This window comes from Coregonus clupeaformis, chromosome 11 (assembly GCF_020615455.1).
Source record: "Coregonus clupeaformis isolate EN_2021a chromosome 11, ASM2061545v1, whole genome shotgun sequence".
Classification (NCBI taxonomy): Eukaryota; Metazoa; Chordata; class Actinopteri; order Salmoniformes; family Salmonidae; genus Coregonus; species Coregonus clupeaformis.
The window spans coordinates 29,883,077-29,904,145 of NC_059202.1; the positions used below are offsets into that span (position 1 = coordinate 29,883,077).

Sequence of the window (21,069 nt, forward strand, 5' to 3'; positions counted from 1 at the left end):
GCCCCATATACTACCCACCATTGTGACCTGTACGCTCTTGTTGGCGGGCCCTCACTACATATTCGTCGCCAAACCCACTGGCTCCAGGTCATCTATAAATCACTGCTAGGCAAATCCCCGTCTTATCTTAGCTCACTGGTCACCATAGCAACACCCACCCGTAGTCTGCGCTCCAGCAGGTATATCTCACTGGTCATCCCCAAAGGCAACACCTCCTTTGGCCGCCATTCCTTCCAGTTCTCTGCTGCCAATGACTGGAACGAACTGCAAAAATCTCTGAAGCTGGAGACTCATCTCCCCTACTAACTTTAAGCATCAGTTGTCAGAGCAGCTTACCGATCACTGCACCTGTACACAGACATTCTGAAATTAGCCCACCCAACTACCTCATCCCCATAATGTTATATATTTTGCTAATTTGCACCCCGAAATTGTAACTTTTTTGCACTATGGCCTATTTATTGCCTTACCTCCATAACTTACTACATTCGCACACACTGTATATATATTTTCTGTTGTATTTTTACTTAATGTTTTGTTTACCCCATATGTAACTCTGTGTTGTTGTTTTTATCGCACTGCTTTGCTTTATCTTGGCCAGGTCGCAGTTGTAAATGAGAACTTGTTCTCAACTGGTTTACCTGGTTAAATAAAGGTGAAATAAAAATAAATAAATAAAAATAGGTCTTGTAAATAGGTCAGTAAATGAAAGTGTTAAACAACAAAACGCTACTAGCGTTCCAATAAATAAACAGCAGGAAAAACTCATGAAGATGCTTGTTATTTACATTTTAGTCATTTAGCAGACACTCTTATCCAGAGCGACTTACAGTTAGTGAGTGCATACATTATTTTTCTATTTTTCATACTGGCCCCCCGTGGGAATCAAACCCACAACCCTGGCATTGCAAACGCCATGCTCTACCAGCTGAGCTACATCCCTGCCAGCCATTCCCTCCCTTACCCTGGACGACGCTGGGCCAATTGTGCGCCGCCCCATGGGTCTCCTGGTCGAAGCCAGCTATGACAGAGCCTGGATTCGAACCAGGATCTCTAGTGGATCTCTAGAAAACAAGAAAATCTCTCTTTATTTACATTCCCTATTATTGTTCATGTGTGGTTGGAGGCCAGTTCTTTCTGATTAGCTGATTAGTATTACTACTTGACCGGTGAACTGGCTGTCACCCGAGCATTTGAATTTAGCCCGATGCATGACTTGGCAAGAGACATGCGGCACAATGCTCCAGCGCAATCCCCAGGCCGTGTGTAAACATCTGAAATGTGGGGAATGAACCTGCAAACCTTGGCCAGGAGCCAACTCAGCTAACACATAGGGTCAGGAGTGAAGGTCGCCACAGCCCCAGCCTCAGCCCCAGCCTCAGCCCCAGCCCCAGCCCCAGCCCCAGCCCCAGCCTCAGCCCCAGCCCCAGCCTCAGCCCCAGCCCCAGCCCCAGCCCCAGCCCCAGACTCAACTCCAGTCAGCCCCAGCCCCAACCTCAGCCTCAGCCCCAGCACACTCCTCACTGTCTGACTGCCTCTCTGTCACCAGCGTGAGTGGAGAACTCTGACTCACTATTTATTGTTTCAGAGACCAATTGCTCAGAGAAAGGCTTAAAGTCAAGGTTAACGTTATGCCCAATGTGTTAAAATAAAGAAATAAGTTGACCTTCTATAAACACTATCAGATATGGCAGTTGGCTGCTATACAGCACAGTCGATTTCATTCCATTACTATACACACTCCTGTTTGGCATTAAGCACTGCATGGATCAGAAAAGTCATCAAGGAAAGCACATCTAAGTTGTAGGCCTAATACTTCAGAGCGGCGCTGCAATAGCTGTAAGCACACTTTCTGAAAACCATTGTGTACAGTTCATGAGGGAATGGAAAGGGTTTGTCAGGGAGAGGCTGTGTAGAAGTAGTGGAGATAATTATTAGAGAGGCTGTGTAGTAGTAGTAGAGATAAGTATTAGAGAGGCTGTGTAGAAGTGTGTGTGTGTATGTGTGTTTGTGTGTGTGTGCGTGCGTGTTTGTATGTATGTAGCAGTAGTGGTACTGTAGAGACTCACACTCTCTCTCTCGGCAGGTGGCCTGTGACTCGGGCCTCTCGGCTGGACGGCAGTGTTTGGACAGTTGACCTTTAGAGGTCAGACACTCCACCCTGCGCTCCATTACCCCCGCTCCACACGTCTGGGAGCACTGAGGAGCACATAAAGGACATCAACACAGTGAATTACATGTAGACTACTGACATATTACATACTCACTGTACAAACATAACTGTTGTTTCAATAACATGATCTGATACCATTAACCACCCCCTCTCTCTTTCTCTCTCTCTCTCTCCATGTTCTCTCCATCCCCCTCTTTCTCTCTCTCAAACACACTGAAACACACCTTGCTCCATGGGCCAACTTTCCAGTAGGCAGCTTGTGGGCAGTCTCGAAGGAGGCACTGCCTGGTGCTAGGTGGGTGAGGCTCTGGACAGTGAGGGCGGGACTGGGCATCATAGGGGTGCAGGGTGGAGGAGGGTTTCATGGAGCAGGACACTATACGCTGCTGGTAGCCCACGCCACAGCTAGCAGAGCACTGTAAATCACACACAATTGAAATCACACCTCAGTGGATAAGGATATAGATACATTTGTGGAATAACACCTCAATATATCAATTTCTGATTGACGACCTTGGCTAGTCAAATACTGTTGGTAAATTGTTACATCAAATGACGCAAAGGTAGGCCTATTTAAAGGTATGACCAGGCAGAGGGTTCCTAAACCAAGGTTCCTACTGTACCTGTGACCACTCTCCTGTTATCCACATGTTGTAACAGGGTGCTCTGCTGCAGGGCTGGTGCAGGGCAGGGCAAGACAAGGGGTCACAGAGGGCATCCTGGACTGGGGTCAGCCCGGCCCCCATACACAGAACCTTCCTGTTTCTCATACCTTCTCCACAGGTGGCATTACACTGCAGAGAACAGACACAGGCCAATATGACGATCAGCCATCATGTCAACATTAAAAGGCATTAAACGTAATACAACTGTAACCTTGTCCCCAGTCTCAATTGCTACCGCATATAGGTTCGATAGAGCGAGAGCCGGCTGGTGGACGAGATTAATACGCGTGTGGATCAAAGGGTAATGTCTTTAGATTGGCATAGGGGGCAGTGTTGGACTGCTAGCAGAGATACCCCAGAGAAGTTCTGACAGGCTTGGTTGTTTCCTTAGCTCTCCAGATGCCCACACTCCAAAAAATGTATTCTACACTTTATCCAGGGGAGGAAAAGTAAGAATGATATGACATCTCCCATTGCTTTCAAGGCCAACCCCAGACATAAAGGACATGGCAAGTCATTGGTGGATACTCAAGTTGGTTTTGAGTGAATTGGAATGATGGTTTAGAGAGGTAGTCTAAAGTTAAGACAGGTTTTACAATGTGAGAGTAGGCACGCTAGGTTTTGAATGGCTAAAGCGTATGTCCTATAAAATCAAATAAGATATCAGTTTTGTTTATTAGAATATCTCATATTCTAAGCACAGTTATGAATGCTGAAATGGTTTCTGGGCCAGAAATGTCTGTTTCTGAGTCAGGAGGCTGTAAACAATCAGTGGAATGCATAGCAACACAGACAGACAGGATCTGAGCGTGTGCAAACATTTCTGCACCAGGAGGAAGCAGCACAAAGTCCTTACATGGTGCTCGTCTTGTGTCTTGAAGTTTGGCGACGGAGTAGGGGGGACATGAAAGGAAGAGCGTGGCCAAGGGGAAAAAAACACTAGGTTGAAGAGGACTGCTCAGTGCTCATGTCACACAGTGCAGTGCCACTCGACTAGACAAAAGACATGGATGTGATATGGATCAGTGCTTTGAGGTTTTGATGTGATTTATCATAGAGTGATGGTTATCGTTTAAACCCTCATGTCTGATGCAGGAGTGCTGGGCTACCTCAGTGACCTCACAAACACAGCTGGTCTGGTCCACTAGCTCTATGACAGAGCACTGCCAATAACAATCTCCGGTATGATGATCTTATGTCTGTCTCTCGCACACAAACACCATGACTGCTGTGTGTTCATTAAACACACATGCTAGCAACTGGAGTCTGTCTCTATTAACAAATCTATGTGAATACAATCCAAAAAATCTAATGATGAAATAGTATTTGAAAGCACATTGACTCTCCGAAGTTCCGTCTAGGACATTAGAAAAATTATATATAGAAGAAGACAGGGTAAGTGAGATAGAAAGATAGATAGTTGTCTATACTTACATCTTGCCACTCTCCGGCTGCCCAGGTGTGATGGAGACACTCAGTAGCCTGGCAGGGCTGGGCAGTGGCCGGACGGTGGTGGGAACCACACAGCTCCTCTCTCACCCGCCCTGTACCCTTCAGTCTGCAGTACACATATCTGTTCTGGACCCCCACTCCACAGGTGACAGAGCACTACAAAACACACACAAACACACACATTAGATCGACTGACACACAACACACAAGCTAGTTCACGATCAGGTTGTTGTCATTGCATTGCCAGCACAGATATCCTCATCTGTGTTTCAGCTTGCTACTGTAGCAACCAAGTCTCAAATTCACACAAAAACATAAATCTTCCCATCATGTCCCCTTCCACTCTCTGACCTGGACGAAGCATCAACGTTTTGTAACATACAGTACATGCTTTGTTTAGTCTGCTGGGTCTGCGTCACAGGCTTTGATGCCTCTACACAATGTCCTTGAACAATGCAGACAGAGACGTATGTTTTCCTCTGAGCCTTTGGTTGTTGTGTCTGTGTGAGCCATATTGTGAGTTTACCCACAGGTCTATCACCTGGCCCATCTCTTTGAAGTCATTGAGAATCCTACCTGCATGCTAAGGAAGCTCTCCAGCACTAATAGATCTCCAGGATTTCATTAGAAAGAGGTTTCCCGGACAAAGATTAAGCGTTATCCTGGACTAAGAAGCATGTACAATGGAGACCCTCCATTCAAAGTGCTTTTTAGTCCAGGAATAGGCTTAATCTGGGTCCGGAAACCAACCCCCGGGGTTCTAGAAGAAAGCTGTATAAATACTCGCTATACAGCCACAATATCTTTAGAAACTGCAAGTTCCCCTAGTCAGATCAATTAATGTACAGAACAAGGCCTCATTTAAAGGCCGTCTTTTTTAATATCCCAAAGTGGGGTGTAATAGAGCCTCCTACTACGATTTGAACAACTATTACGGCTTAAGAAATTAGATTCTAGTCTCTTTCCAAGAGGCTTTTGGTTTTCATTGCCGGGGATCACACTTGTCATAGTTAAGCACACTATTTGATGGAGTTGAGCTTCTCCAGATAATGCTGCTCTCTACCCATCTGCAGTATGTCGTTTTTGTTCATAAAAATATAATAATTTGTGCTAGAATACAATTAGAATTAAAATAGAATATGAGAATAGCCTAGAAGTAGAACCTGTGATTCTAATTGTATGTTTTTAAAGGAGAGAGGACCCCTACATCCCCCTCCTCTCTCGTACCCCTTCACCAGACTGTGAGGGGGTTGAGTGGCTGGCTGCTGAAAAGCCCAAACGGTGGGTGCTGAGGTTTCCAAAGTTGTCACAGGCATGAATGTTAAGATATAAAACATGTCTTTATGCTCTAGTTGTGGATTTCATGGTTTCTGGTGGTATGTGAAGGGAGATGATTGCTTCCAGACACCAGGGAGGGAGAGGGAGAGTGAGGCCCACAAAGGCTGGGAAGTGGCAGTGGTCTCATGGAGGAAAACAGAGATGGGCTCCCATTGCAAGCCCAATGGGGATTTCACAACCACACTTTGGGGGTGAGGAGCATACAGGACCTGAGGAGCTCTCTTTGCTCTCCATCTTGTGTCCAACATAAACATTATTTAAATACTGTACATCTTCAGGGGGCCTGATAGAGTGAGAGAATTACCGCATTACCTCCCAAAATAATTTTCTTCGGTCATTGTCATGGCCGTGTATTTTCCCCTTCCAAGCAGACACCGGGACGGCTCTCAAGGAACTATATTGGACTTTGTGCAAACTGGAAACTGCATATCCTCAGGCAGCATTTATTGTAGCTGGGGACTAATAAAGGAAATCTGAGGAAAACGCTACCGAAGTTCCATCAACACATCTCCTATGCTACTCGCACATCGAGCACTCTTGACCATTGCTACTCTCCGACGGGAACGCAGTGGAGGGTGAAAAGCTTTAAGTTCCTCGGCTTGCACATCACTGACAACCTGAAATGGTCCATTCACACAGACAGTGTGGTGAAGAAAGAGCAACAATACCTCTTCAAACTCAGGAGGCTGAAGAAATTCGGCTTGGCCCCTAAGACCCTCACAGACTTCTACAGATGCACCATTGAGAGCATGCTGTCGGGCTGTATCACTGCCTGGTACAGCAATTGCACCGTCCGCAACTGCAAGGCTCTCCAGAGGGTGGTGCAGTCAGCCCAACGCATCACCGGGGGCACACTGCCTGCCTGTCAAGACATCTACAGCACCTGGCGTCACAGGAAAGCCTGTTCACCCCGCTACAATCTAGAAGGCGGATACAGTACGGGCGCATCAAAGCTGGGACCGAGAGACTGAAAAACAGCTTCTATCTCCAGGCCATCAGACTGTTAAATAGTCACCACTTACGGACAGACAGCTACTCCCTCCTCTGCTCTGGGCAACTTGTCAGAACATGACACATCTCCCTCCACCTCAATCTCCTTTACTCTCTGGTGGCCTTGTGATACATTTGTGATCATGGATTTCCCCTCTCCTAGCGCTGCTAAAGGACTAAATCAAATCAAACTTTAAATAAAGTTAGATTTGATTTAGTCCTATTCTTTAACTTTTGGTTGAAATGGAGACATAAATCCAACATATTGATTATTAACTTGAAGATTAAATTTGACATCAACCAAAACTTGAAACCCTAGGCTTATATGTATTGTCTATTTTTAGTTGAACCCTGGGTTGAATTGAAACAATAGCTGTTGATGACTTCGCAAATGATATATAGGCCTAAATAGTATCATTGATGATATATGATTTATAGAGAGAGTATGGTTACATTTCATTTGCTCTGTTAAACCTACCCTTTGGAATGACTTCGATAGCAACAGTGAATCTATTTAGTTAAGTGAGTTCTCAATAATCATTGTCACAATAGCACATTGGCAGTAGTCAGTGACAAATATCAAAGCTGGGCTGGACTTGATTAAATGGGATGGGAGACCAAATGGATAGCTGTAGATCAACTCTCCAGTAGGAGATGCTGCCCAGTCTATAGTTTATTTTCTGATAGTGGATATAACGTTGAAGATCTGACGTTGTTTCAAAGGTACAAATTCAACATATTTTATACAAGGTTTGTCTATGTTTGTCACGGTTTCGGCCGAGGCTGCCTCTCTTCCTTGCTCGGGCAGGCTTCGGCGTTCGTCGTCTCCGGAATACTAGCTGCCACCGTTGCATGTTTCTATGTTCGTTTGCTTTTGTCTGATTGTTGTTACACCTGTTATCGTTTAGTGTATTAGTGTCCTATAAGTTCTCGTTGTGTTTGTCTAGTGTTGTGTGTGATTGTTTTACTGTCGTGCCGGTAGGCTGGATTTCTACTGTTTGCTCGGTTGAGCTATATCTCCATTGTTTGGAGTGTTTTTGTCGCACCTGTTAGTGCGCCCGTTATTTTCGCCTACGTGCGGAGTTTCGCCTCAGGGCGTTTGTTTGTGATTGTTTTTCGTGTGCATCAACTAAAGTCTGTTGGACTAACGTTCTGCGTCCTGCGCCTGATTCCACCACCACACCCACCTACATCTACCTTGACAGAATCACACACCATACTCGATGGAGTCAGCAGGAGCCGCAGCAGCACAGGCGACGTTGGAGGACAGGATCCGCGAACAAAATGACCAGATCCTGCGGATGGGGTCCGCACTGCAGGAGGTGATCACCACCATCCGAGGCTGGGAGACCCGAGGGACTCCTCCACCGCCATCCTCCCTGCCCGCACCATTGGCAGGTCAGCCCAGTCCCGCTCCGGAACCCAGAGGAGTTCGGCTCTCGCTCCCGAGGGCCTACGATGGGACCGCGGCCGGGTGTCAGGGATTCCTTCTCCAGGTGGAGCTTTACCTGGCCACCGTGCACCCGGCGCCCTCGGGACACGAGAGCGTGTCCGCCCTGATCTCCTGCCTTTCCGGGAAGGCGTTGGAATGGGCCAACGCAGAGTGGAGGAGAATCGACGCGAACACCATCACCTACGACGAGTTCTCCCGCCGCTTCAGGGCGGTGTTTGACCATTCCCCGGAGGGGAAAGCGGTGGGGGAGCGTCTGGTCTGCCTCCGGCAGGGGAAGAGGAGTGCCCAGGAGTTCGCCTTGGAATTCCGTACTCTAGCGGCGGATGCAGGGTGGAATGAGCGGGCTCTCATCGATCACTACCGATGTAGTCTACGCGAGGACGTCCGTAGGGAGCTGGCCTGTAGGGACACCAGCCTCTCGTTCGACCAGTTGGTCGACATGTCCATCAGGCTGGATACCCTGCTAGCTACCCGCGGACGTCCCGAGGGGGTCCGTCCATTTCACCCTCCAGCGCTTCCGAGCCGTGCCCCATGGAGCTCGGGGGCGCTGGCGCTAGAGAGAGGAGGGGTCGGCTTACGAGGGGGTCCATCTCCTGCACCAACTGTGGTCGGGGAGGACACACCGCGGCTAGGTGCTGGGGATGGCCTCCTAGGGGAGAGGACGACAGGTCCCGCACTGGGGAGTCCTTCCAGGTGAGTAGGCGCCCCACTCACCCAGAGCTCTCTGTTGCACATTTCTGTATACCTGTGCGTTTTCCACAGGTAGCACCTCATTCCCAGCATAAGGCGCTGGTAGATTCAGGCGCGGCTGGGAATTTTGTTGATAAGAAGTTTTGCTTAGCCTTAGGGATTCCCCTTCTCCCAGTTGACGTTCCCTTCCCGTTCATGCCCTAGATAGCCGTCCGTTGGGGGCGGGCTTGATCAGGGAGGTCACTGCGCCACTTAGGATGTGTGCGCAGGGGGTCATCAGGAGATGATCCAGCTATTTCTGATCGACTCGCCTGCGTATCCGGTGGTGCTGGGCATGCCCTGGTTGAGTACCCATAACCCATCTATTTCGTGGCAGGAGAGGGCTCTGATGGAGTGGTCTGCCCAGTGTGTGGGTCGATGTTTAGGCGTTTCCGTGAGGGGCTACCTCGGTGGAGATTCCAAACCAGGTGCCCGCATTGCACGTTCCCCTGAGTATGGGGATTTGGCTATTGTGTTCAGTAAGTCGAGGGCGACGCAGTTGCCTCCCCATAGGCAGGGAGATTGTGCGATAGACCTCCAGGCAGGAGCTGCGCTCCCACGGAGCCATGTGTATCCTCTGTCTCAGGAGGAGAAGAGAGCTATGGAGACGTACATAGACGAATCTCTGAGACAAGGATACATACGGCCCTCCACTTCCCCTGCGTCCTCGAGTTTCTTTTTGTGAAGAAAAAGGATGGAGGATTACGCCCGTGCATTGATTACCGTGGTCTCAATCAGATCACGGTGAAGTACAGTTATCCACTCCCGCTGATTGCGACCATGACGGAGTCATTGCACGGGGCGCGTTTCTTCACTAAATTAGATCTCAGGAGCGCGTACAACTTGGTGCGCATTAGGGGGCGATGAATGGAAGACAGCCTTTAGTACCACCTCGGGCCATTACGAGTATCTTGTCATGCCATACGGGTTGATGAACGCTCCTTCAGTTTTCCAATCCTTCGTGGATGAGATCTTCAGGGACATGCAGGGGCAGGGGGTGGTCGTGTACATCGATGACATTCTCGTGTACTCGCCTACCCGAGTCGAGCATGTGGCCCTGGTGCGCCGAGTGTTGCGGAGACTGTTGGAGCACGACCTGTATGTCAAGGCAGAGAAGTGTCTGTTCTTCCAGGAGTCGGTCTCCTTTTTGGGTTATCAGTTGTCTGCGTCAGGGGGTGAAGATGGAGGTAGACCGGGTGTCAGCCGTGCGTAATTGGCAAACGCCAACCACTGTGAAGGAGGTGCAGCAGTTTTTGGGGTTTGCGAATTATTACCGGAGGTTTATCCGGGGTTTTGGACAGGTGGCAGCTCCCATAACGTCTCTTTTGAAGGGGGGTCCGGTGCGTCTGCAGTGGTCAGCCGAGGCGGACAGGGCGTTTGGGAGGCTGAAGGACCTGTTTACCTCGGCTCGGTGCTGGCGCATCCGGATCCCTCTTTGCCATTTCAGGTAGAGGTGGACGCGTCAGAGGCCGGTATAGGAGCCGTGCTGTCGCAACGGTCCGGCGCGCCACCTAAACTCCGCCCCTGTGCTTTTTATTCCAAGAAGCTCAGTCCGGCGGAGCGAAACTATGATGTGGGGGACAGGGAGCTGTTAGCCGTGGTACAGGCCCTAAAGGTGTGGAGGCACTGGCTTGAGGGGGCTCAACACCCTTTCCTCATTTTGACGGACCACCGTAACCTGGAGTACATCCGGGCAGCGAGGAGGCTGAACCCTCGCCAGGCGAGGTGGAATATGTTTTTGACCCGGTTCACATTTAAGATCACGTACATCCCTGGGGTAAGGCAGACGCACTGTCTCGGCGGTATGACACGGAGGAGAGGTCCGTGGAGCCCACTCCCATACTGCCGGAGTCGTGTCTGGTGGCACCGGTAGTGTGGGAGGTCGATGCTGAACTCGAGCGGGCGTTACGCACCGACCCTAGTCCACCTCAATGCCCGGAGGGTCGGAAGTACGTTCCGCTCGAGGTTCGGGATCGATTGATCTATTGGGCTCACACGTCACCCTCCTCTGGACACCCTGGTATCGGCCGGACAGTGCACTGTCTTAGTGCCAAGTACTGGTGGCCCACGTTGGCGAGGGATGTGAGGGTTTATGTTTCCTCCTGCTCGGTGTGCGCCCAGTGTAAGGCGCCTAGACATCTGCCTAGGGGTAAGTTACTACCCCTGCCCGTTCCACAACGACCATGGTCTCACCTCTCGGTGGATTTCCTCACTGACCTTCCTCCTTCACAGGGGAATACCACTATACTGGTCGTTGTGGACCGGTTTTCTAAGGCCTGTCGTTTGCTCCCTATGCCGGGCCTTCCTACTGCCCTGCAAACCGCCGAAGCACTATTCACCCATGTGTTCCGGCACTACGGGGTACCCGAGGATATTGTGTCTGATCGAGGTCCCCAATTTACCTCCAGAGTCTGGAGAGCGTTTATGGAGCGGTTGGGGGTCTCGGTGAGCCTCACCTCGGGTTACCACCCGGAGAGTAATGGGCAGGTGGAACGCGTGAACCAGGATGTGGGTAGGTTTCTTAGAACATACTGCCAGGACCGGCCGGAGGAGTGGGCAGAGTACGTTCCCTGGGCCGAAATGGCCCAGAATTCCCTACGCCATTCCTCCACTAACCTAACCCCTTTCCAATGTGTGTTAGGTTACCAGCCGGTTCTGGCACCTTGGCAGCAGAGCCAGATCGAGGCTCCTGCGGTGGATGAGTGGGCGCGGCGCTCGGAGGAGACATGGAACGCTGCACACGTCCACCTGCAGCGGGCCCTCCGTCGTCATAAGGCGAGCGCCGATCTCCACCGCAGTGAGGGACCGGTGTACGCACCTGGTGATCGAGTCTGGCTCTCTACCAGAAACCTGCCCCTCCGCCTGCCCTGTCGGAAACTGGGTCGGCGGTTTGTAGGGCCATTTAAAGTCCTGAGAAGGTTGAACGAGGTGTGTTACAAATTACAACTACCTGTTGAGTATAAAAGTATTAACCCCTCGTTCCATGTGTCTCTTCTCAGGCCGGTGGTAGCTGGCCCACTCCAAGAAAGTGAGATCAGGGAGACTCCTCCGCCCCATTGGACATCGAGGGGCACCGGCGTACTCCGTGCGGTCCATCTTGGATTCGAGACGTCGGATGGGGGGTCTCCAATATCTAGTGGAGTGGGAGGGGTACGGCCCGGAGGAACAGTGCTGGGTGCCGAGGAGAGACATTTTGGACCCGTCTCTCCTGACGGAATTCCATCTTGGGCACCCGACGCACCCTGCTCCGCGTCCTCCTGGTCGTCCCCGAGGCCGGAGTCGGCGCACGTCTGGAGCCGCGCGTCAAGGGGGCGGGGTACTGTCACGGTTTCGGCCGAGGCTGCCTCTCTTCCTTGCTCGGGCAGGCTTCGGCGTTCGTCGTCTCCGGAATACTAGCTGCCACCGTTGCATGTTTCTATGTTCGTTTGCTTTTGTCTGATTGTTGTTACACCTGTTATCGTTTAGTGTATTAGTGTCCTATAAGTTCTCGTTGTGTTTGTCTAGTGTTGTGTGTGATTGTTTTACTGTCGTGCCGGTAGGCTGGATTTCTACTGTTTGCTCGGTTGAGCTATATCTCCATTGTTTGGAGTGTTTGTGTCGCACCTGTTAGTGCGCCCGTTATTTTCGCCTACGTGCGGAGTTTCGCCTCAGGGCGTTTGTTTGTGATTGTTTTTCGTGTGCATCAACTAAAGTCTGTTGGACTAACGTTCTGCGTCCTGCGCCTGATTCCACCACCACACCCACCTACATCTACCTTGACAATGTTGAACATTTGTTACCATTCTGTGGTTGAAATTTGACTCTCAAAACAACAGTTGATGACTTTTTGCAAATCCAATATATTTTTCATATAGATTCCACGTTACAAATAGTTGACAAATTACGTTTAAACAATGTTGATTCAACCAGTTTGTGCCCAGTGGGATCTGTCTGTCTGTAGAAAGTAGGTACCTTCTTGCATTTGTGATTTTTGTTAAAACTTTTGTCTAGCATGCTGCATTGGTGCAGTAAAATGCACCAGAAAGGCACAGGGTAACTAGTGGAGAGAGCTTCTTTGAAATCCCATAACATTTCTTCTCACAAGTATACAAGTCTGGTACATTGCATAAACAGCTATGTAAATCTAGCCTGTGGAAGGACATTAGGTACAAGAGTATATAAACTGCTTAGTGATTGGACAGGTACACAGTGTGTACAGTACTGTACAGTGGGGAAAAAAAGTAATTAGTCAGCCACCAATTGTGCAAGTTCTCCCACTTAAAAAGATGAGAGAGGCCTGTAATTTTCATCATAGGTACACGTCAACTATGACAGACAAAATGAGAAGAAAAAAAATCCAGAAAATCACATTGTAGGATTTTTAATGAATTTATTTGCAAATTATGGTGGAAAATAAGTATTTGGTCAATAACAAAAGTTTCTCAATACTTTGTTATATACCCTTTGTTGGCAATGACACAGGTCAAACGTTTTCTGTAAGTCTTCACAAGGTTTTCACACACTGTTGCTGGTATTTTGGCCCATTCCTCCATGCAGATCTCCTCTAGAGCAGTGATGTTTTGGGGCTGTCGCTGGGCAACACGGACTTTCAACTCCCTCCAAAGATTTTCTATGGGGTTGAGATCTGGAGACTGGCTAGGCCACTCCAGGACCTTGAAATGCTTCTTACGAAGCCACTCCTTCGTTGCCCGGGCGGTGTGTTTGGGATCATTGTCATGCTTGAAGACCCAGCCAAGTTTCATCTTCAATGCCCTTGCTGATGGAAGGAGGTTTTCACTCAAAATCTCACGATACATGGCCCCATTCATTCTTTCCTTTACACGGATCAGTCGTCCTGGTCCCTTTGCAGAAAAACAGCCCCAAAGCATGATGTTTCCACCCCCATGCTTCACAGTAGGTATGGTGATATTTGGATGCAACTCAGCATTCTTTGTCCTCCAAACACGACAAGTTCTATTTTGGTTTCATCTGAACATATGATATTCTCCCAATCCTCTTCTGGATCATCCAAATGCACTCTAGCAAACTTCAGACGGGCCTGGACATGTACTGGCTTAAACAGGGGGACACGTCTGGCACTGCAGGATTTGAGTCCCTGGCGGCGTAGTGTGTTACTGATGGTAGGCTTTGTTACTTTGGTCCCAGCTCTCTGTAGGTCATTCACTAGGTCCCCCCGTGTGGTTCTGGGATTTTTGCTCACCGTTCTTGTGCTCATTTTGACCCCACGGTGTGAGATCTTGCGTGGAGCCCCAGATCGAGGGAGATTATCAGTGGTCTTGTATGTCTTCCATTTCCTAATAATTGCTCCCACAGTTGATTTCTTCAAACCAAGCTGCTTACCTATTGCAGATTCAGTCTTCCCAGCCTGGTGCAGGTCTACGATTTTGTTTCTGGTGTCCTTTGACAGCTCTTTGGTCTTGGCCATAGTGGAGTTTGGAGTGTGACTGTTTGAGGTTGTGGACAGTTGTCTTTTATACTGATAACAAGTTCAAACAGGTGCCATTAATACAGGTAACGAGTGGAGGACAGAGGAGCCTCTTAAAGAAGAAGTTACAGGTCTGTGAGAGCCAGAAATCTTGCTTGTTTGTAGGTGACCAAATACTTATTTTCCACCATAATTTGCAAATAAATTCATAAAAAATCCTACAATGTGATTTTCTGGAGAAAAATCTCAATTTGTCTGTCATAGTTGACGTGTACCTATGATGAAAATTACAGGCCTCTCTCATCTTTTTAAGTGGGAGAACTTGCACAATTGGTGGCTGACTAAATACTTTTTCCCCCCACTGTATATGTTCTACATCTGGGGACACTGGGAAGCCCTTGACTATGTTTGTGTTGGTGTCCCAGCTGCTAGAGGTGACTGTTAGCATTAGAGAGGGGCGGACGGTGTGGTCCCCCCAAGGGGCCTGGGGGTATTTTGAGAGTATGTGGGGACGGGGTGGCTAGGACACATACCTCGCTCCACTTGTTGGCCTTCCAGCTGGGGCAACCCCGGGCTCGGCAGGCCTTCTGTATCCGGGGATGTGACAGATGACTGCAGTACTCTTCCTCTATTTGGGTTTGGTTTTGGTAAACACAGGTTATCTCCCGCTGCTTGGTCCCCCGGCCACAGCTCACAGAACACTAGAGAGAAAGAGAGGGAGTGAATGCTAATGAATGCCTTTTCCAACAACACTTATTGAAACAATGCTGATACCTGCTGCTCAGGTTCTGCGAAAGTACAAAAGTTCAATCAGTTTAGAACTTTATATGAATGAAGAGAGGAAAGTACCTAAACATCCAAAGTGCTGTGTTGTGTTGCGCAGTTGAGAGCCTGCTTGTAATGATTTGATGGTTAATGGTTTCAATGGTTACGGTTAGCCCACTGCTTAGCTTACTCCTGAGGAGGTATCCCTCTCTACCACATGAAAGAGTAGTGGACCAAATTAACTTGTCTAAAACAGTATAAACACCACAAGAATGAATGAAAGCATACTAGCAAACATGTTATAAAATATATAAAAGTATCCAACACACTGCTTTGCTAAATATAGTGTCTTCAGAGTATGAGTTGGAGATAAACACACTTGATTTGTTATTGCATCTCATGGCCAAGTGAACAAGCTATAAACCACTTTTGGCTAAACTAATCATGAACTGGATCTCTGTAAAGCATCCACTGAACACCCAAGTTTGAATGCACTCCCCTGTTTAACGTCTAAACCCTGTGCATGGCACAAACTAGAGAGAGAGAGAGACACAAGCCCAGGAGAGAGAAGATTCACAAAGTTAAAAGACCTGGATGCATACATATGGCTAGACAATCATCTGGTTTCAATAAGCTGTACAATGCTTCAGGAAAGCTACAGCGAAAACAAGAACACAACGAATAAAAAGCAGAGAGACCCTAATGAGTCTGAGAAAGCCCCATGCCTGAGACGAAGGTCGGTCGGTGGAGGAAAATATTCTCGACTCTTCCGTCTTCATGAGGACAGACAGCAATTAGAGAGCCAGCTATTTCTGCTGTGCTCTCAGTGAGAGAGTGAGCCCCCTTACACAAAGCCACTCCAAAATGGGGTATTGGAATAAAGTACAACAAGACGTGGAGAACTCTGTTTTGTCTTAGCATATTTTCCAGCCCAGATAATAAACATAATATTGCATTGTCCCTTAATTATGATCTCAGAATGTTGCATAACACCAAACCAAACACCATGCATTTTTTCTGCATCAGTCCTCATGGTAAACTTGTGGTGGCCATAGATAGTACACTATTGGACTGACTGTGCTGTGATGGAACTATTTCAGGAAGATTTATTGAGACATATAGACATACTGTATTGAATTCTAACAAAAACTGGTCCTTTTTTAGGTTTGGACAACAGGAGTTGTGGGCATAAGATCTGAAGAAGATGACTTTTTCCATTAATGGAGGAGAAGCATTCAAGCACTCAGAGAGACACATGTTTGTGCAACACTTGGTGAGTTCACTCTGCTAGAGTACCCATTTGAACCATTCAAACAGAGAGGCACCTCCTGCTATCTTCTCTTCTTTACTGTGGTGAGGGCAGTGCTTGAGTTGACACTGCGCACAGATACAGTATATTATACACATTGTAATTACAAAGGCATTTTGAACACAGGGCTCAGCTAAGCTGACTAGGAGACATCAAAGCTGCCCTGCGTCGACCGACTGATCCTAAACACGGCATTTTCTTATATCCGCTGCACGCTCACTCAAAAATGATAACACTGCTCCCTCCACTTCAGACAGGAACAGAGACAGGCAAACATGTACAGTAGGGGGGATAGAGGAGGGTGTTAGCCCCTCCTTACTGCTGTAAAAGAAGAAGAAAAAAATAGAAAAAGAAAAAAGAGCAGGAGGAAGAAAGGAAACCACAGCCATACGGGCAGTGCTCCTCGGCTGAACTGTATATGCTGCCTGTTTACCAGTGGGGAGAATACATTATATGGCGGCGTGCTCCTCCCTCTCCCCAGCCAGGCAGCCTTATCTGTCAGCCATTAGTTAATCAGGGCTGGTAACATAGAAGGAGAGCAGAAAACCAGCACAGCTCGTAGGACAAAAGGACAGCTTCATCTCTGAGAGCTGAGCTGAGCTGAGCAGAGCAGGAGGAGGGCAAGGACCTGGGGAACGACCGACCACTCCACTCTGCACTCTACTGCCAGGCTAAGCTGCTGCCTCACTCTCCTCAACACTGGATCAGGTAAGTCAACTCTCCTCTTACTATACTTCAACTGCTCAATTGCCTTTCCCATGAATGGCTGCTGGTTTGCTAACTAACATACTGAGGTCAAAAAAAAAAGTGATTTTAATTTGGAGAATTTAGTAAATGAATGAGTAAATAAATAAATATGAGTAATGAAGGGTTAAAAGGCTGGTAATGCTGAGCATGGATTGGTAAATGCAATGGTCTGATTTTCCAAATGACATAGGGGAGTCTTGTGTCATTGTTTGCATAGTAGTGCTACTGTAGTATTGTTTCTGATCAAACACGTGCTTTACAGATATCACTGGTGCTTTAAGTAAATATTTAACAAGGAGCAATGTTACTACAGTATATACTACAGTGTGGGGATCTCTAACATAATAGAAATGGGGGGGGAAAGACTCAAGGTCACATTCACAGAAAATGTATATGGGGAGGATTACAAACACTTGTATCAATTTACTGTACTGTAAGTCACTTTGGACCACGTTGGCCAGGGTTGGACTGGACTCTATTAGTGTTAGTATGAGGTGTTGCTTAGTGTTTCTTCCAGTGCAGGGAGATGATCAGGCCTGTGTGTGGCTATTTTGGCCTAAGTTGCATATATTATTTTTCTTATTATTATTAAAACTTTGTTGAAAAATAACAAATAAACAAGCCACAACAGGTCACATGAAAAACTACTTTCTCTCGAGACAGATTTGCTCTCCCAAATTGTAACAGCAATTCATTTCACATGATTAGGTGGGTTAATTCTAGTATCAGCCAGTGAATTTCATCTGGAAATAATATGGATAACTTTAGAAGACAGAATGAAATTGTTGCCTGAAAGCCCCCCAGTAACACGGTTTTGTTTAACAAAGTTTTTCAACCAGAACGGGAGATGTATAACAGTACACAGAAAGAGATGAGCGATGTTTGGCCGTTTACTGCATTGTGCTAACAGCTAAGCAGCTTGTGCTTGTTCTACTTCTTTCCACTGCATTCCTGCTTGGTTATTGTTCAGGGGTTCTGAAACAGTTCACTTAATTGATTGCCAAACCAAATCCAGCTAATTCATGTTTATTCTGTGTGCTATAAAGACCATACTATAAAACAGCTTGTAGCGCTTGTAGGTAAATAGACATAGAGCTGGCTTTTTTCATTTAAATGATCACAAATATTGATACTTAAATGGACTTTGGTAGACTATACTGAAATGTGAGATGCATCAAGAATATGGGCAGGTTATGTCTTTTTTCTATTTCCATGGTATTGATAAGAGCATGTCTTTGTCTAGGCATGGCAGGCTGCAATTGCATGATGACCCCGCCCATTCCATCGCAGAGGACAGGTAAGCCAATGGACACATGGAAGTGTTTAGGCATAGAGAGACCATGCTATTGGGTAACCTATGAGACCATGGAAGTGTTTAGGCATAGAGAGACCATGCTATTGGGTAACCTATGAGACCATGGAAGTGTTTAGGCATAGAGAGACCATGCTATTGGGTAACCTATGAGACCATGGAAGTGTTTAGGCATAGAGAGACCATGCTATTGGGTAACCTATGAGACCATGGAAGTGTTTAGGCATAGAGAGACCATGCTATTGGGTAACCTATGAGACCATGGAAGTGTTTAGGCATAGAGAGACCATGCTATTGGGTAACCTATGAGACCATGGAAGTGTTTAGGCATAGAGAGACCATGCTATTGGGTAACCTATGAGACCATGGAAGTGTTTAGGCATAGAGAGACCATGCTATTGGGTAACCTATGAGACCATGGAATTACCTGTAGTTCAGCCTATACGACTACGCCACAGCATATCCAACTTCAACAGAAAGAACACAGAAATCCCTATAGAACAACACTTTAAATTGATAGTTCACTCAAATGTTTGTCAGATGTCTAATTTCCCAAATGTTCTTTAGTACCTATGTTTCTGGAGCAAGAAGAAACTCACAACTGTGTGAAGGTTGTCCAGAATATTACACTCTGTACTAGCAAACCGATACTCAAATACTATGTATAGAAATTGGCAACAACTTCAAAAAAAGATTATCTAAGTCATATTGAAGATAATCTAGGTTTATGATCCTCCTAACAACTAAATATGTATGCATTTTCCAAGGACCAAGTGATATCAGTGAACAAGATACAGAGATATTATTACAGCTTATTACACTGATGTTATTACACTGATATTATTTCAGCTCATTACACTGATTATTATACTGATGTTATTACAGCTTTATCAGTGTCAATAAATATAAAATAAGATGTTTGCAGAGCTCAGAGAGTGAGGGAGGCTAGGACATATGGCCAAAGAGCTATCACAGGCTGCTTTTTCTGTTCAAGGTCCTGTTTTGCAAGGAAGTTTCAAAGACAGAAGTCAAAACAACACATGTTGTCGACGTGGGAACAGCTGGTAAGAGCAGAGCGTCGTGGGGCGGAGGAATGTCAGAGTCATAGATCTTTCATCCTCAAGGCCAAAATAGCCACACACAGGCCTGATCATCTCCCTGCACTGGAAGAAACACTAAGCAACACCTCATACTAACACTAATAGAGTCCAGTCCAACCCTGGCCAACGTGGTCCAAATCTGGCATCCACCAATGTGGTCCAAATCTGGCATCCAGACATCAGTGGCCAAAGAGATATCGTCAGACAATTACTACACGAGTAAGTAGGCTGTATTAACTGAAATGAATTGGTATTAACTCGCAAATAGGATTTACTCACAAAACATTTGGTACAAACCAATGTCATAAGTATATTTAGGTACCGAAGGTAAAAAATAAGGACATTTCTATTTAGAGTCATATTGGCGTCACCATGGAGTTCATTATAAGGGTAATGATGATTGAAAAGGATATTGCAACGTCTAAATAATTATTGGTCTGTGTTAACAAAGTTGACAAAATGTCCACTACAAGAGCTTCAGGCTGCTTGTGATGGAAAATGAAAGCAGTCGATTAAACTCAACTGTGTAGTTGGTGCCAAACTGTGCCTGAAATTCTAAAGTGTCCTTTTGGCAAATTCCATCCATCCAAATTCCATCTTCTTCTTAGTGTGAAGAAGCTCAATTGTGGTCCTCTGTAGCTCAATTGGTAGAGCATGGCGCTTGTAACGCCAGGGTAGTGGGTTTGATCCCCGGGACCACCCATACGTAAAAATGTATGCACACATGACTGTAAGTCGCTTTGGATAAAAGCGTCTGCTAAATGGCATATTATTATTTTATTTTTCTTACTCAAAACCACTTCACTGTTAAGCTGTCAAAACCCAAACTCCAGCGTCATTTTTCGTAGTTTATCGAGTTCACAACCAAAGCCAAAGACAGGGAGTTATTTTTAAATAAATAAAGTCAAATGTTATTTGCCACATGCTTCGTAAACAACAGGTGTAGACTAACAGTGAAATGCTTACTTACGGGCCCTCCCATCAACGCAGAGAGAAAAATAATATAAAAATAATAATAACACAACGAATAAATACACAGTGAGTAACGATAACCTGGCTATTACATGGGGTACAGCTAACGTTTGTCTTTCGGCATTGTTCGTCCTGGGTTCCCATAACAGAATTGCATCATTAGACATCAACAACCTTGACCTTGGCCTTGTGTTCCAACCAAAAAGCTACAGTACAGATATCAGACAAAGGGCAACATTTCCTCTCTCAAAGAGACACAAGAAAATGTTGCCCAAAGTATTGTATGATGGGATGATCACATTGTTGTTAGGTTGTTTGTACTTTAGAGGTGGTTGATCGTCAACACCTGCTCCATGTGTGTCTCATCAACACATTCCTCCAAGCTGAACGATCTGTTTACACTGCTGGCTTTTTATGGGGCCGTTATGGGGTTGATATTGTTATGTGTTGCTAGTGTGTTTCACAAGCCTGATATGCTATCTACCTTTGATTCCACCCCCACTATAGCACTCTTTGAAGATGTGCAACAATGTACAATCTGCAGCTGTCTACAAAGTCAAAGGCAACTATATTTCCTTGGCTTCCAGTACATCAGATATAATATTTGCCCACCAATGACTGCCTCACGGAGCCACACTG

At 46.8% G+C, this 21,069-nt stretch overlaps 1 protein-coding gene and 1 long non-coding RNA gene across 2 annotated transcripts in view; one reads left to right on the forward strand and one right to left on the reverse strand.

The window, feature by feature from the left end:
• LOC121577132 (A disintegrin and metalloproteinase with thrombospondin motifs 20-like) overlaps nt 1-21,069 on the reverse strand; it is a 142,054-nt gene that overhangs the window by 8,865 nt on the left and 112,120 nt on the right. The window contains exons 28-32 of the mRNA XM_041890920.1: nt 14,759-14,926; nt 4,273-4,446; nt 2,797-2,967; nt 2,398-2,589; nt 2,070-2,199 (exon numbers count right to left, since the gene is read on the reverse strand). Of these exons, the coding sequence (XP_041746854.1) occupies nt 2,070-2,199; nt 2,398-2,589; nt 2,797-2,967; nt 4,273-4,446; nt 14,759-14,926 (835 nt within the window). The remainder of the gene's footprint in view (nt 1-2,069; nt 2,200-2,397; nt 2,590-2,796; nt 2,968-4,272; nt 4,447-14,758; nt 14,927-21,069) is intronic.
• LOC121576751 lies at nt 16,500-20,145 on the forward strand. Its single transcript, XR_006002523.2, has 3 exons — nt 16,500-17,007; nt 18,290-18,343; nt 19,353-20,145. It is a non-coding gene; the product is annotated as an uncharacterized LOC121576751 (long non-coding RNA).